This window comes from Sander vitreus, chromosome 7 (genome assembly GCF_031162955.1).
Source record: "Sander vitreus isolate 19-12246 chromosome 7, sanVit1, whole genome shotgun sequence".
Classification (NCBI taxonomy): Eukaryota; Metazoa; Chordata; class Actinopteri; order Perciformes; family Percidae; genus Sander; species Sander vitreus.
This window is the reverse complement of record NC_135861.1, coordinates 21,385,071-21,401,032: the sequence shown is the minus strand read 5'-3', so window position 1 is coordinate 21,401,032 and position 15,962 is coordinate 21,385,071. Positions and strand designations below refer to the sequence as shown.

Sequence of the window (15,962 nt, the reverse complement as noted above, 5' to 3'; positions counted from 1 at the left end):
CTCTTCGATAAAATAGAATGACAAAGCCTGGAGATGGGAGACTGAGAGAAATTGTGACGACTAACATTACAAGCAAAGTCAAGGAGGTGTCATATAAGACAAAACATATAACTTAAATGGTAAAAAATGGTTTAAAATGTTATATAATAAATAAATAAAAAGTCAAGATATGTAACACATCCTTTAAAGAAAAATGGAGGTAATGCAGTTGTGTAGTTCTGTCCTCATCAAGTAAACCACTACCCTAAATAATATAATTTATTTAGAATGGACATCAGTGGACTGGAAGGCTGCTGAGGTCTCGCTGGACTCACTCACTATGTAAGTCTAGTAAATCCACTCACTGGACTTACATTTATATTCTTTGTAACTTTGGCATAGTGCAATATAAATCTTTTTGTACAATTTATATTATTCCCCATTTTGCACACCCAATGCACAACCTACACACTATGCATGCACCTTTAAAGGGCATACTTTTTACTCTTTTACTTGTATCTATCTATCTATCTTAAATAAACAAATACATAATCTTTTAACACGCATTTCTTTCCAGTGTTTCTTTGTGCACTCGGTTAGATCCATTTTCCATGAGAATGACTTCAAATTGGCATTAACCATTTGCTTGTATTTGCATGACCATCTCTCCCATTTTATTACATCTGAATGACCACCAGGTGTCGCCCTGCACCACCAGGTGTGATAGGACCAGTCCAGCGCACGACAGAGATTTACACTTACTAATTATGAAAATCGCTATGATTTGCCCATATTGCAGCTATCATCGGAATCTGAATTTAAAAAAGCTTTAATGCATTAGGTCAACATTTCTTGATACTGAAAGCCAATAAGGATTTTGATGTTAATTCTGCATTTGCCCACAGGACAGTTGTAGCCTATAAGCTACGCCTAACAGATACTCAGACTTCTCATCACAAGCAGAAGGCATCTCATCACCAGAGCGCGTTACCACTAAAGGGTAATTCTGATCATTTGGCACATTTGCCTTTGTTGCAATTGACCCCAGAGTACCTCCACGTTATAGTAGGCTAAAGAATCAGGGCAGAAATAGCTTCGGGCTGTTGCCTAATCGACCGTTTCATGCATTTGCGCAGGTGCATATCCCACTTTTGTAAAACGGACTGGGCTGCAGCAGCACTTAAGAGTAGCCTATACCAGCTCCTTTTACCGCATCCTCACGGACACTACTCTCCTCTGGCTGCTGCTGCGCGTTAGGCTACTGCACCTCTGAGCAAAGGAGCAACAAGGAGGCAAGAGCTGAGGAAACGCAATGCAAGGATTTTAATCAGGGAGACAAGGGAAGGAGGACCGGTGAGAAACAGGCGAGTTGTAGCAGCTACCGCGGTCTTTAGAGGTGCGCAGTGGTAGTCGAGGTTGATTATGGTCGGACGGGGAGTATGGGTATGTAAGCCCCGGTTTGGAAAGCGGGGGAGCAGGCTTGGTATTTTGCCTTATCTGTGCGCGGCGATAGCGAGCGCATCCCTGTTGGCTCTGCTCTTTGTGGACTTCATCGAGTCATGGGTCACCTCCATGAGCATGAACACGGTGGTGGAGCCGCACGCAGGCATCATCCCCCCGCAGAGCGTCTCTCCCACCAGACCCGAGGAGTTCCTGCTCATGCCCAGCCCGCTCGTGTGCCAGCGTGCCAAGCCTTACCTCATTACCATGGTTACCTCGGCTCCTGCCAACCAGAGGGCACGCCAAGCCATCAGGAACACCTGGGGAGGGGAGGTGGAGGTGAGGGGCCTGCGGGTCATGACCCTATTCATGGTGGGCGTGGTGTCTGACCCTGGACTAGCTAAGCTGCTGATAGAGGAGGCCAGAGAGCGAGGAGACCTGATCCAGGGGCGTTTTCTGGACACCTACTCGAATCTCACCCTAAAAACCCTGTCCTTGCTGGGCTGGGCCCGCCGGTTCTGCCCTCAGGCTCACTTCATGGCCAAAGTGGATGATGACGTCCTGTTCAATCCCAGCGCGCTCCTGCATTACCTAAACAAGAGCCGTAACCCCTATGAACAAGGTGACTTGTACCTTGGCAGGGTGCATCTCCATGTGGCCCCGGACCGTGATCCGGAGAGCAAGCACTACCTCCCTGCAGGGGCCTACCCTCCTTCTGTCTTTCCGGACTATTGCAGTGGTACGGCCTATGTTCTGTCCCGCTCTGCATTGCTCAAGATTTCCCTGGCAGCCTCTGCATCACCTTTATCCACACCTCTGCCTCCTGAGGATGTGTTTGTTGGTCTGTGTGCCCGGACAGCTGGAGTGCTGCCCTCGCACTGCCCACTCTTCTCTGGTGGCCCAGGTGTGCCATACGGGCGCTGCTGCTATCAGGCCATGGTGTCCATCCACCACATCCCACCCAGGGAGATGCTACACTACTGGGCTGATGTCCATACATCACACCCCTGCTCCTGGCTGAGTCTGCGTGCTTCTCTGGGGCTCTGCAAAGTCAGGGCAATGCTCGGGTCAGCTCTGGGGCTGGAACAGGGGTTGTGATAAGGAAAACTATACTTTTTGGGGCTGTGCCTCGCTTCAATACTGTGAACAGCACAAGTGCTCTTCAGGCTGTAAAATGTCACTTTATTTTTATAGCTTTATTTTTTTAAACAGTATTGTGTATTTAACCAGCTTTTTCTTTGCAGGAAAGAGGATGATCAGCTGGGTGTATGAAGTAGTGTCACAGTAGTCATAAGTTATCCTTAGACTGTTACAGCATCCTTCATTATCACCGACACATACTGTAGATGTAGAACAAACAATGGCATGCTGACACAGGAAATACAGCTGCTTATGTGATGAATGCACAATTATTTCTAACACACAAGTCTGGCATCTATAGGCTGCTACCTTCACATAAATAACAACTGTTAAGTCTATCACCAGGTACTTCAAGTGTAGATGTTAGTCTATTAAGATGCCTAAATGCATGATGCTCTAATTAATAGTACAATAGATACCAAACCACAGGCTTAGGAAGAAAGTAATACAAAAAGAAATGTAATCGCTAAAACCTTTTATGTTCAAAACAGAAACATAATTACCTCAGTAGCCTACAGGATGTATCCAATTAATTTCAATATTGTGTTTTTCAGTAATAATAACGACATGATGATAATAATAATAATAATAATAATAATAATAATAATAATAATAATTAGACAGTTGAAATTGTAGACAGTGAGATGTATTCGGCCAGTTCTGGGAACAGACGAGGAATTTGATCTTTCATCTTTGGAGGCTTGGTTATTCTGCTGCCTCATATCATCTGACATCAAAACTATAACCATTAGACTTGTACACAGCTATTATCCTTCTATCCTTCATCTATTACTTTCCGCTGTAATAGTGAGGTGTGAATGATGGTGTTCTGTCAGCGCAGTGAGTATGGTATGGTTACACCGCAGATCTATTCTGGGATAGTGGAAATCAAATGCACTTGTTTGTTTGTAATTATAACAGAAGGGGAGGGACATCAGATGTCAGGCTTTTCCAAGCAAACTTATCCGTTGAGCCAGAAGACCACCAGAGGGACATTTTTAAAAGACAGTTTACAATGTGTCAGGATGAAGCCTCAGGCTTCTTGATCTACTCACAATGTAATTCAAAGAGAACGTCTGTGTGTTTACACTCAGGAAATATGTTTGAATCAAATATGGTCAACAATAAACTACTCTGTATCTTATGGGAGTGTCTCGAAGTTTGTTCCACTTGTTAAATTATTCCAGTAGTTACTGGAAACCTTTTCAGTTCTGGTATAATTTGTGTTAGTAATTTCTCAAGCAATACCCCACATCTTCATTGCCTGTTTCACTTTCCTCTTACCTCTATATTTCTCACATATATAATTTTATGTCCATACCAAAATTATTTTACACAGCCCTACTCCTGTTGTCATCGCTACTAGTGACCGTAGGTCAGATCATTCCCAAATACGCCTGCTGATGAATTTGGGAGGGAGGCAGTCCGTGCTAATATCAGTTCCTAAACTTCAAGTAAACTAAAGTGCTAACTATGTGTGAGCAATATTTTAGCATGTTTACTAGGGGTGAGAATCACCAGAGGCCTCACTATACAATATCATCACAATACGATATTATTGCGATTTTAAACACATTGCAATATTCTGCGATATATTGCAATTTATTACCTTTTTCCAACTTCAAATTTTCCCAATTTCAAATTATGTCCCCAAAAGAAAACATTGTCAACATCCGTTTTCTCTTAAGAGATTAATGTCTGTTTGTTCACCACACTTCAATTTTATTGCTGAAAATTGTCAAGCAGACAAACTGACCAACTCATATATAATAATAGATCGATTCTTGGCATCTGTGTATCAATACAGTATTGCCACGGAAATATCGCGATACTATGCTGTATATATTTTTTCCCCACTCCTAATGTTTCCAGTCAGCTGTGATCTCAAATAACACTCTGAATTCCGAGGCTTGGCATTATGTTGTTTATTTTAGAACATATTTAAAGAAAACATTTGACGCTCAGTCAGTTCAGCCACCAAAGCACTCAAGAATTTGTGAAAAGTTGGTTTATAAGTAGAAAAAAAATACAACTCAACACAAATTCTGGATGACAATTATACAAGCCATGGCACCTCACATTATTCACCCATGTAGACAGGAATGCTTCAGGCTACAGACATTAAATAGATCTGTCCTTTCGCTGCACTCAATATTGATTACAGATGATCCGCCACACATGAGAATGACTCTTTATTAGCCAGCTACATCCAGAAATCCAGTCTTTTTTTCCCCCAGTGGAGTAATGTGTCCAAAAAATGTGTCCTTTATATGAAGTTCAAAGGTCACTCCCACAGAATGTCACTGGGTTTTGGGCTGCACAAAGGGGGCTGCTTTTCTATTTTTTGAATCTGTCCAGAGCAGATCTCTGGCTAGATAACACTGCCTCCTTTTTCTCCCTCTTCTTTCTCTCTTTTTCAATCTTCATTTTGTCCGCCGCAGTTTTCCTGATTACATCCTGGGGGGTAAACAAGTCAAGAGATGAGCCAAAACACTGCAGATATAGCAGAAAGATCACAATGTCGTTGCAGCATTGATCTTAATCTTATATTCTGGATTATTTACCCTCTGGTCCTCATGAGCCACTTGTCTCTTGCGCCTTTCGACACTGCCAGTTGAACTACGACCCTTTTTCTTGTACTTGGGAATGAATTTCTCTTTGGCAAGTGGGTCAAAGCCCTGGGAAGACAAAAAATGCTTTTAGATATGTGTAAATGGTAATACACATATTATGATCAAGAGTCAATATTTCAAAATGTACAGGTCTGTATCCTAAAATAAAATTTGTTGTGTCCCAATAAGATGCTTCCTGACACTGACCAGAGCTTTGACCCGGTCTTGGTGCCTTTGCTCAAACGTGGCGCGGTCAACCTGTCCCAGCTCGGTGGGGTCGAGGCTGATGAGCTCTGGCTGGATCTTCTCCAGCAGGGCTTTAACCTCCCACTCCTGCCTCTGTTTTGCACTCCTGTATGGATTTGCATCCAGGCCGTCGAAGTTAGGCTCTCCCGCACCTGTGAATGCAAATAAAGGAAGACAGAGGTAAAGACGGAAACCGTGTTAATGCACAGAAAAAAAGTAAGTCATGGATGATTTTCAAAACAAAACACATGACAACATTAAGCTGAACCACCAGTTTCCTTTGTGTTCATTTTGACCTTATTGTCTTATTTAGAGCAACATTGATCAGTCTACTTTTAAAGGGTAATTCTGGTATTTATCAACCTGGACCCTATTTTCCCATGCATCTGTGTCCAAGTTGATATCTTGCCCGGTATCATATTTAGCTCGCCCTGCATTTCTTGGGTATGTATGAATAATTAATTTGTATTTTAATTATTTTACCATCTTATTAACCTGTGCTATATTAACACATCCCTCACGAGTGATGTAGCCTATATCTCATCTTTTCATTATTGCTTGTTACTGCTTTGCATGGTTGAACAGTGCTAGAAGATGGCTTAGGTCTATGTTGCTTGGCTGTGTTCTGATGCTTGCATGGCTTCTTATACTAAATGTGGATACTGTTTGATATATAACTGTGCTAATGTCTTGCTGCTTCCTGCAGCTCTGCATGGCTAACTGAGAAAGCTTATCTGTCGTTTTAGCGGTCTGTATCTGTAGAGTTTAACCTGTACTAATGTCTTGCTGCTTCCTGTTGCTCTGGTCTAAAATCATCTGGCCAAAGGACTACAGTTGAAAATTAGCCAGCTGTGTTGTCCTTTATAAATAAAGAATAAGAACAATAAGACATTGGATCAGTATTGAGCGAGAATGCTGTAACCGGCAGCTGCTCACTGGGCAGCATTGTAATCATATATAGACGTGTAATCATATAGGGCAAATGCCCATATGATTTATGTCCACTAAAAGTGCTGTTGTTGCCACTGACAGGCTCAGATTAGTATAAGTGTCTAACAACATTATGGAAAGGATCCCTACATAATAGACCTTTTTATGTAAAAAAGAAACAGCCCCCAAATCGCCATAGCCAAACTCAGACTCCATTTAAACGATATTTTTGTACTTTACTTTTTTAGCGGAAAGATGAACCAAGACGGCTTTTGATTTTGATTCTGTCGACTTTAAATATTTTTAAAGGTTTTTGGTTTTATTTAAATGGAGTCTGGTGGGTTTGGCGATGTGGAGACCGTTTAATGTTAAACAAAAAGGATCCTACTCTTTAACAAAAGGTCGACCTCTGCAGGGATCCTTTCCATAATGTTGTCAGACTAAGAATAATAATCTGAGCATGTCAGTGGCAAAAGAAGCACTTTCAGTGGACGTAAACTGAAGGTGCGCAATTGCCCGTTAATGTTACATTGCAGCTTGTTTGCCGGCTGCAGTGGTCTTACTTAACACTGGGACAACTTCAACCAATCAATCAACCAACACTTATTCATATAGCGCTTTACAGCAACCAGCAGGTATCCAAAGTTTTTAACATGAAGTAGCAACTGTAAAACATAACATAACAGCTGTGAGGTCTAACAGCACTAATACAGCAGGATACCTGGCATCCACAGACAAAGCAATATCATTGTGGACTCTTAACAGTGCTGACTCAGTGCTGTAACGCGATCTGAAACAGACTGGAGTTCTGTTGTAAAAAGGCATGTAATTGTATAAAACAATTTTTTCCACCCACCTAAACTAAGACAATAATTAATAAGAGTGAGTAGACTTGACCCAATATTATTAAAGACCTCCTTCACTATGTTGGCAGGAACAATGTCTAAGGGACAGTTGGCAGGCTTAATGTGTTGCACCACCTCAGTGAGCAACGACAGAGAAACTGGCTCAAACTCTTCAAACACTGCAGAATGCGCAGGAGCAGCAGGTTAAAACACACTCAATTTAACACTGGTGTTTTGCCTGACAGATGCCACTTTATCAGTAAAATAACAGAGAAACTTCTCACAGGTAAAGGTTGAAACATTTGTCAGAGCAGAAGTGCATTTCAAAAATGGTTGGTCCCATTAGACACAGAAATATGGGAAAATAGGGTCCAGGTTGAAAAATACCGAAGTTACCCTTTAAAAATGGTATAATGTAAAATGGAGTCGGACCTGGTATGAGCATGCTGGTGAAACCCTCTCCGTGACCCACCCCGAGGACATCCTCAAAGGGACAGAAGTTCATCCCCCAAATTGTTCTTTGAACTCTGTGAGCCATGTAGGGTTTACTCACTGGAGTGTTCCACACATCTCTGTACACCTGCAGGGAGACAACAGTTTTCACAGACACAGATTAGGGGATATGAGCGCAAAAGGATATCAATGTGTAAAGAAGTGTCCTATGTATCTCCAGTTGGAGAAAAAAAAGAGACTTAATTGTGATAAAAAAAAAATGAATTTAGCAACAGCGTGCAACATTTGAGCTTGTTTTTAAAATTCTATCATTGGTCAGAAGAAGTCCCTGTAGACCTTTTTCACAGCATATATTTTGTGCTGTAATAGCAAGAAAAGCACAGCTGTGTGTTTCACCTATGCTTTTGCTGCTATGACAAGACAAACATATCTGCTGTGAAAAAGGTCTACCGTTTCCTATTTGGTATCCTTAAAATATTGTGTTGCAATAACCAACTTGAGGCCCAGCGACAGAATGGAATGCATCACTTCCTGTGCACTAGATCGTTTTTCAATGACAAATCAGGTTGTGTGTAGTGTGGTGGTGATTATGACCTGAACAATGTCCCCTGTGGCTGCAGACAGCAGACCCCTCTGGCTCAGAGACAAACAAGAAGCTCCAGCTGGGAGGAAGTAGGACTTGAGTGGCTTGAAGGCTCTAATGTCATACACCTTCAGCTTTTTATCCATACCAGATGTCACCATATATCTGCCAAGAGGAGACCATAATAACACATTGCTCTCTGGTGGACATTGAAGAAACTGCAGTTTACTGCTCACAACATACAATGTAATGGTTATTCCAATAGGGCTGCACGATTTGGAGAAAAAGTCACATTGCGATGATAAAAGTATTTACTATTTACTAATAAATCTTTGCTTTGCCTAACAGTACAAATGAAATAAATAACACAATAAATAAGAAAAACACTGAAAACTGAAAAACACTGAGACAAGTCTCATTTAAACAATACATTTTGTATGCCCTTATAAACAATAACATTTAAGATGGGTCTATTATAATAACTAGTGATTAAGTTAAAAAAATAAAATATACTTTGTACAACCTCCTCTTAGAGTAAAAGTAGATATAAAATAAAACTTCTGATACTCACATGACCATACACGACACATTGGCTACAGTCTAAACAGAGACTGATTGGTCATATATTTTGTGGACGTTGTGACAAGGGTAGCGTAAGTGAGAGTGAGAATGGAAGGTGCGTTGAGGGAGTGTGTGAGTGGTTAAGAAAGGAGAGTGAGCGGTAACTTAGTGTACGAGTGCAGCTGTGTGAGGCGAGAGGAAAAAGAGATAGCAAAGACGATGTAAAGTGAGTTAACCCCTGAAAGAGCATCAGCCCTGGAGGGAATGTCTCCCTTGTGCTTCCCGACAACGCTCCAGGAGCCCGAAACAGGACTGCGGTCAAGCCAGTCGTCGCTTGCATCTCCGTGGTCAAATTATAGTGCACCCGTATGCTGATACTTAAATGTACGAAAATGCATTCAAGCGGCATACGAGCGACCGCTGGTTTGACCGCAGTGCACACAGAGACTAGCGTGTCACGCATACAGCACACCTTTATGTTTAATTAAATCGCAATGTAATCGCGACTGGATTAATTGTGCAGCCCTATATTCCAACATGACAATAAAGTTTTTATTTATTTATGGATTTCTTTTACAAATTGTTAACTTTTAACAACCCAGTGTTCGGCCTGGGGGACACTAGCACTACAATTCACAAATTATTACAATGGAAAGCTGCATTAATAAAGAACATGCACTGTATCGATAGATTAGACTCATCTTTTTGTCTTTTGCAAAAAGAACGTCCCGTCATAAAAATATTATTCAAAGTGCAATGCAAGGCCAAGTATACAACTAAATCCTTAAAAATGTGTTGTCCCCAGGCGGTGGGTTGAAGAAAGGATTTTGTCAATGGTTGCAATAACTTATATCACACTCTCAAAGACTGAAATAAAATATAAATGAATGACTTTTATACTGGAGCTACTGTGAAAACCACCTCTACATAATTATCCACAGCTTCATACCTCTAAAAGAAATCCAATATCCATGTTCTCTTACATAGGAAGTGTTAAGTTTTAAGGTGACTCACGTGCCCGTCTTGTCTACAGTGACAGAGCGCACGCCGCCCTGGTGACAGAGCATCTTGACAAGGGCTTCTTTCTGGTTGGGAGACCAGAGGGTGACCGTGCCGTTGGAGTGGCCGAGGTGGATGACGGCATTATGAGGGTTCTGGCACATCACATCAAGCCGGCCAGTCTTGGTGCAAATGGCTGCCACCTCCTTTCCCACCGACACATCCAGGTACTGCAGGAAACTTGTAGCACTCTAAAGACAAGAGCAAAAACAGGAAGGTTTGTCAGAGCCAATTACAGTTGGTGAAATAAAGACGGTGTTAAAGAATCTGGAAAATAAAATTATTGCTTTACATTAACGGTTTTTACTTTACATTAGATTAAGGGCTTTCAAACTATGTGGTGTGGGAGAAACAAAGATGCTGCGTGAGATGAAGAGGGCCGGTAAATGCTGATTTTGTTATTGTAGTTTGTCCCGCTTATCAACACACACAGCTCATTAAGGTACTTTAAACCCCTAGCGTCTGAACTTCCCGAGGATATTCATTCCAAAGAAACGTCCATAAATCTGCTTAGAAATCATAGAAAAAGATGCTTATTTTTCTTACGGATTGAAGTTATCCAATGACAGTTGTCGTACTTATAACAATTTGCCAAAATGTAACTAAATAAAGTTTTCACCAAAACCTCTATTAATTGAGCGTATGTTGGATAACATCAGGGTTTGTGGCAAATTCCGAATCCATCAGAAGACAACTTTTTGTTATTGTAGTAATACATTCAAAAGAAACTCACAATACATAGTGTCCAAAACCTGTAAATACAGTTTTAATGAACCCACCGCTGTTGCTAGCAAAAAGTGGTAGGGGAGGAACTGCATACGAAGGACATCATTGAATTTGCGGATGCAGTGTAGCTCTATTCCATTGGAGTCATAGATATGCAGCCACTTCTTCTGAGCCACTGCATACATGGCCTCACTATGGAGCCACCTAAAAAAAGGCAGAAATTGATTTTGGATTATTTACAGAAATTACGTTAATAAACAGTTGCTGGTAGGTGAAGCATGATTGTAGTGTACAAAGTGATTTGTGTAGTGCTGCACAATGTTAAGTTGGATGACTTACTTTACATCATTGACAGACTCCATCACGTTTATCTCACACATTAGCTGTTTGGACTGCCAGTCTATACAGGCAACATGCCCTCTCCTCCCACCAAGCAGCAGTTGACTGAAGTGAAGAAAACGCACTGTTAACAAAATGCCCACAATTCAAACATTTAAATCAATATTTCTATATAAAGTAGAAAGACTCACTTGTAGTGATAAAGTCACAGAAATTTAACATCTGCAATTTACCCAGCTAAGGAGCATTTTAGCATAATTCAAGTCAAGGCTATTTATATAGCCCAATATCACAAATGATAAATTTGTCTCATGGGACTTCACAATCTGCATATGACTCCCTCTGCCCGTAGACCCTCAATTTGGATATGGAAAACTCCCCCAAAAAGGCCCTTTACAGGGTAGAAAATAGAGGACATATTAGGAAGAACAGAGGAGAAATCCTTCTACCTGAATGGACAGACATGCAATAGATGTCATTGTTTAGCATTTTATTATTTTCATTACCTCCCAACATTACTGTTTGGGTTCAGTCTCAATGCTCTCTTTAACACCATTTTCAGATGCAGCAGGCAGTTGTTGTCAGTGAAAAAGCTCTGAGAAACCCACTGCACTCCATCTTTGTATATTTGTATAAGTATAGAGATCGAGATACTGACCGTCCAGTCTTGCTGTAATCTACTCGATATGGTCCAAACTGAGACAGTTTCAGATCAAAATACTGAGGAGGAAGTGGGACAGAGAAAGAAATTAATTAATAAAAGGCAAGCAACATGGGGAACAACATCAAACCTGGCAATGTATTTATAAAAGTGCTTGTGAAATACATAAAATAAACAAACTTGCTTTCCACAATTATGTTTTTTTATTTTTTTATTAAAACATTTAAAAACACCCTGGATTTATCAAGTTATGCCCATACAAATTATCTACTAATAAGTTAATAAATTAGGTGGGAAACAACCAAAGCTGTGTACTGCATGGTGTTCCCAGCCATACTATTAAAACAAATTCATACTTTATAATGGGCAATTGCTGTAAATCAACATTTTAAGTAGCCCTGCATATCAGAAGTGAAATCTTCCAACATCTACACTAGTATCCCACCTTTGCCGCAGATGTTATATCCACAACATCTGCAATATCTTCCTGAGAGATTGTACACGTGTCCTCATCTTCATCTCCTTCTAGAAATCTTAGATTAGAGGAAAACATGTCAAAAACAGGATTTTAAGCAATGGCTGAAAGGGACATTTTTCGTCATTTAATATTCGTCACATCATACACTGACACAAAGCAGCCTGCCAACTTTTAGAACAAATTACCCTGCATCCTCTGGGAGTAGGAGGTCAAACCGAGCAGCTTGTTTCTGGGCCATTTCTGAAGCTTCTTCTGAGCGAGCAATCGTGTCTTTCAGCTTGTAATGTTGGCGGCGAGGCTAGGACAAGAAGAACAAAGGAATGAGATGTTAGCTGGTGGCAACACATAACTTCACTTATTTACTAGAAATTGAAATGGCGACATTAGGGTGCTTACCTTTTTAGTTTTATCTCTCCTCTTGAACTTCTGCAACCTGTCTTCTGGAATAGGAGCAGGCCCAGGGAAAGGGTCAGATTTCTGAGGGAGTATGAACAATAATCAGAAGACATACACTAGATTTTCTTTGTGAAACATTAAAATATAGGTAAATGAATGTAGAGCTGGGAGATAGATTAATATAATACCAATACTAGGAGTGTGAAAATAGATATTGTTTGGATTCTGGGATAATGCAAGATTGTGGTATCGCTTAAAAATCATTCTTACTTTGTAAATACTGGGGTGATGTATTCAAAACTCTCTCAGAGGTGTTTGAGATCTCTATCAATCAATCTCTGCTGACAGCAATATTTAGAGTAGTTGCTGAAGGAGCTTACCTTCCAAAATACAAATTAAATGCTATTGCCTTCGAGTCTCTGATTGCTAGACAACAAATTCTACATATTCAACAAAAATCCAGAAAATCACATTGTATGATTTTTAAATAATTAATTTGCATTTTATTGCATGACATAAGCATTTGATCACCTACCAACCAGTAAGAATTCCGGCTCTCACAGACCTGTTAGTTTTTCTTGAAGAAGCCCTCCTGTTCTCCACTCATTACCTGTATTAACTGCACCTGTTTGAACTTGTTACCTGTACAAAAGACACCTGTCCACACACTCAAACAGACTCCAACCTCTCCACAATGGCCAAGACCAGAGAGCTGTGTAAGGACATCAGGGATAAAATTGTAGACCTGCACAAGGCTGGGATGGGCTACAGGACAATAGGCAAGCAGCTTGGTGAGAAGGCAACAACTGTTGGCGCAATTATTAGAAAATGGAAGAAGTTCAAGATGACGGTCAATCTCCCTCAGTCTTGGGCTCCATGCAAGATCTCACCACGTGGGGAATCATTGATCATGAGGAAGGTGAGGGATCAGCCCAGAACTACACGGCAGGACCTGGTCAATAACCTGAAGAGAGCTGGGACCACAACCTCAAAGAAAACCATTAGTAACACACTACGCCGCCATGGATTAAAATCCTGCAGCGCACGCAAGGTCCCCCTGCTCCAGCCAGCGCATGTCCAGGCCCGTCTGAAGTTTGCCAATGACCATCTGGATGATCCAGAGGAGGAATGGGAGAAGGTCATGTGGTCTGATGAGACAAAAATAGAGCTTTTTGGTCTAAACTCCACTCGCCGTGTTTGGAGGAAGAAGAAGGATGAGTACAACCCCAAGAACACCATCCCAACCGTGAAGCATGGAGGTGGAAACATCATTCTTTGGGGATGCTTTTCTGCAAAGGGGACAGGACGACTGCACCGTATTGAGGGGAGGATGGATGGGGCCATGTACCGCGAGATCTTGCCCTGAAACCTGAAGGATCTGGAGAAGGTCTGTATGGAGGAGTGGACCAAAATCCCTGCTGCAGTGTGTGCAAACCTTGTCATGAACTACAGGAAACGTATGATCTCTGTAATTGCAAACAAAGGTTTCTGTACCAAATATTAAGTTCTGCTTTTCTGATGTATCAAATACTTATGTCATGCAATAAAATGCTAATTAATTACTTAAAAATCATACAATGTGTTTTTCTGGATTTTTGTTTTAGATTCCATCACTCACAGTTGAACAGTACCTATGATAAAAATTACAGACTTCTACATGCTTTGTAAGTGGGAAAACCTGCAAAATCGGCAGTGTATCGAATACTTGTTCTCCCCACTGTGTGTGTGTGTGTGTGTGTATATATATATATATATACACACACACACTTTTTACAATCTTAAAGCCACTTAAGTAAAAACAAAAAGGGAAAACTTTTAAGGAGTTGCAAAGTATTTTATCAAACTGTAAATGTCATGAATTGTTAGCCCTTGAAATATTCCTCCTCCAGATAAATATAACTATATAACCTATACCTTTTATTAAGCAGACACTCTTACCTGTACTTCAGATTTGTACATAAACATCTATATGCAACCCATGTAGAATTACCCTTACTGTTATCTAGTTTATATTTGATGATCCACAGTTAACCTGTTTTTTGGCATTATATACAGTATATTTTGGATTTCCACCTTATTGTTATCTTATACCCGAGCCTTTCCTACGTTGTACTGCAACTGCTGCAGAGCAATTTTCCTCGGGATAAATAAAGTTTTATGTAGCTTAATCAGAATCAAAAATAAATATTGTGATATTCTGTATATATATTTCGCACTTCACTGAATGACAGTGACACAACAATCACTTCCATTCTCTTACCCCTGATATAAACTTATTTCCATCTCCTTGATCCTCTTCTTGCTTCCTTTTCTTTGCTTTTTGTGTCTGTCGCGTCTTCTTTTCCAAAGACTGTTCAGTCTGTTCTCCGTCTTTAACCACTTTGTTTTCATTTTTCCCATCCTCCTGCGGCTCCTCCCAGTAACGAGATGTGGGCTATTAAAGAGGAGCAAACGGCAGCAGGTTAGCAGTAGCGACTTTTAGAACAATACAAAGCCTAATGTATTTTATTTGTGCCCAGAAACGGGAGTCAGCTCGCCTCCTCCAGGACCCCGTACACTAACGTTACACACGCGCTACTTGCGTTAGCTGCCCGATGCTAGCAAAGCTAATGCCACGTACGTTGTGTGTGTTTGAAAAGCACCGATCTAGTCTTTCTTAGCTGATGATATTAGAAGTTAGACTCTCTTACTAATGATTTATTCTTAGTTACCTTCTTCTTTTCACCCACGTGTGTATCACCCACCGCTGCCTCGCCGGGAGACGCCATTTTTGTTGTATACGTTTTTCAGTTCCTGTGTCGATCACTTCTGATCACGTCACTTCCGGTTAAACATTGAGTTTTTATTTTGATCAAATCCCGAACATATTACTTAAAAACAACATTATAAATGTATGATATTCTTCTGCCTTCATAGTTATTTAATAGTTTGTTTGTTGATCTTGGAAATAGTATTTATGACCATAGACTGCGTTTACAGTCTATGATTTTGACAAAACAATCTCAGTGGTTGACTATAGCTTTTTTCATATAGGGAAAGGGGTTACATGAAGAGAATGTGTGACCAATGGATACTTCGAAATCCAACATCTAAGCTAACCAAGAAACAACTACTAGCTCAGTATTCTAACATCCGCAGTCGCAAACTGATATCACAACTAGATTGAAGATGCACAACAAAGATGCTACGGCAAGGGGGAGCCAGGACGCAAGGTCAGCGGGGGGATGTCATCACCCCACCCTCTACAATTTGTGGTTAGGTACCAATAAAAAGACTTTATTAAGACTTTAGATTTATTTTGGGGATTTCCACCTTTAATGGATAGGACAGCTATGAAAGGGGAGAGAGAGGGGGAAAACATGCAGGAAATCATCACAGGCTGGACTTGAACCCTGAATCCTCTGTGTTAAGGTATAAACCTCTATATACGTGCGCCTGCTCTACCAACTGAGCTATCCTGGCCACAGGCAGCTGAGAGAGATGATCATAAGTCAGCTGGCTACCCTGAGACACT

At 40.9% G+C, this 15,962-nt stretch overlaps 2 protein-coding genes across 2 annotated transcripts; one reads left to right on the top strand and one right to left on the bottom strand.

Moving 5' to 3' along the window:
- The first annotated feature begins 1,022 nt into the window (after nucleotides 1-1,022).
- Nucleotides 1,023-3,659, top strand: b3galt4 (UDP-Gal:betaGlcNAc beta 1,3-galactosyltransferase, polypeptide 4). The gene has a single exon (XM_078253997.1). The coding sequence runs from the start codon at nucleotides 1,402-1,404 to the stop codon at nucleotides 2,515-2,517; it is 1,116 nt and encodes a 371-aa protein (XP_078110123.1). The 5' UTR covers nucleotides 1,023-1,401; the 3' UTR covers nucleotides 2,518-3,659.
- Nucleotides 3,660-4,469: 810 nt separating this feature from the next.
- wdr46 (WD repeat domain 46) lies at nucleotides 4,470-15,244 on the bottom strand. Its single transcript, XM_078255301.1, has 14 exons — nucleotides 15,160-15,244; nucleotides 14,709-14,882; nucleotides 12,449-12,529; nucleotides 12,238-12,350; nucleotides 12,020-12,107; nucleotides 11,572-11,633; nucleotides 10,914-11,018; nucleotides 10,628-10,778; nucleotides 9,804-10,039; nucleotides 8,240-8,393; nucleotides 7,625-7,772; nucleotides 5,379-5,569; nucleotides 5,124-5,237; nucleotides 4,470-5,016 (listed from the first exon to the last, which is right to left on the bottom strand). Exons 1-14 carry the CDS (start codon nucleotides 15,214-15,216, stop codon nucleotides 4,897-4,899), a joined length of 1,794 nt encoding a protein of 597 aa, XP_078111427.1. The 5' UTR covers nucleotides 15,217-15,244; the 3' UTR covers nucleotides 4,470-4,896.
- Between the last annotated feature and the right edge of the window lie 718 nt (nucleotides 15,245-15,962).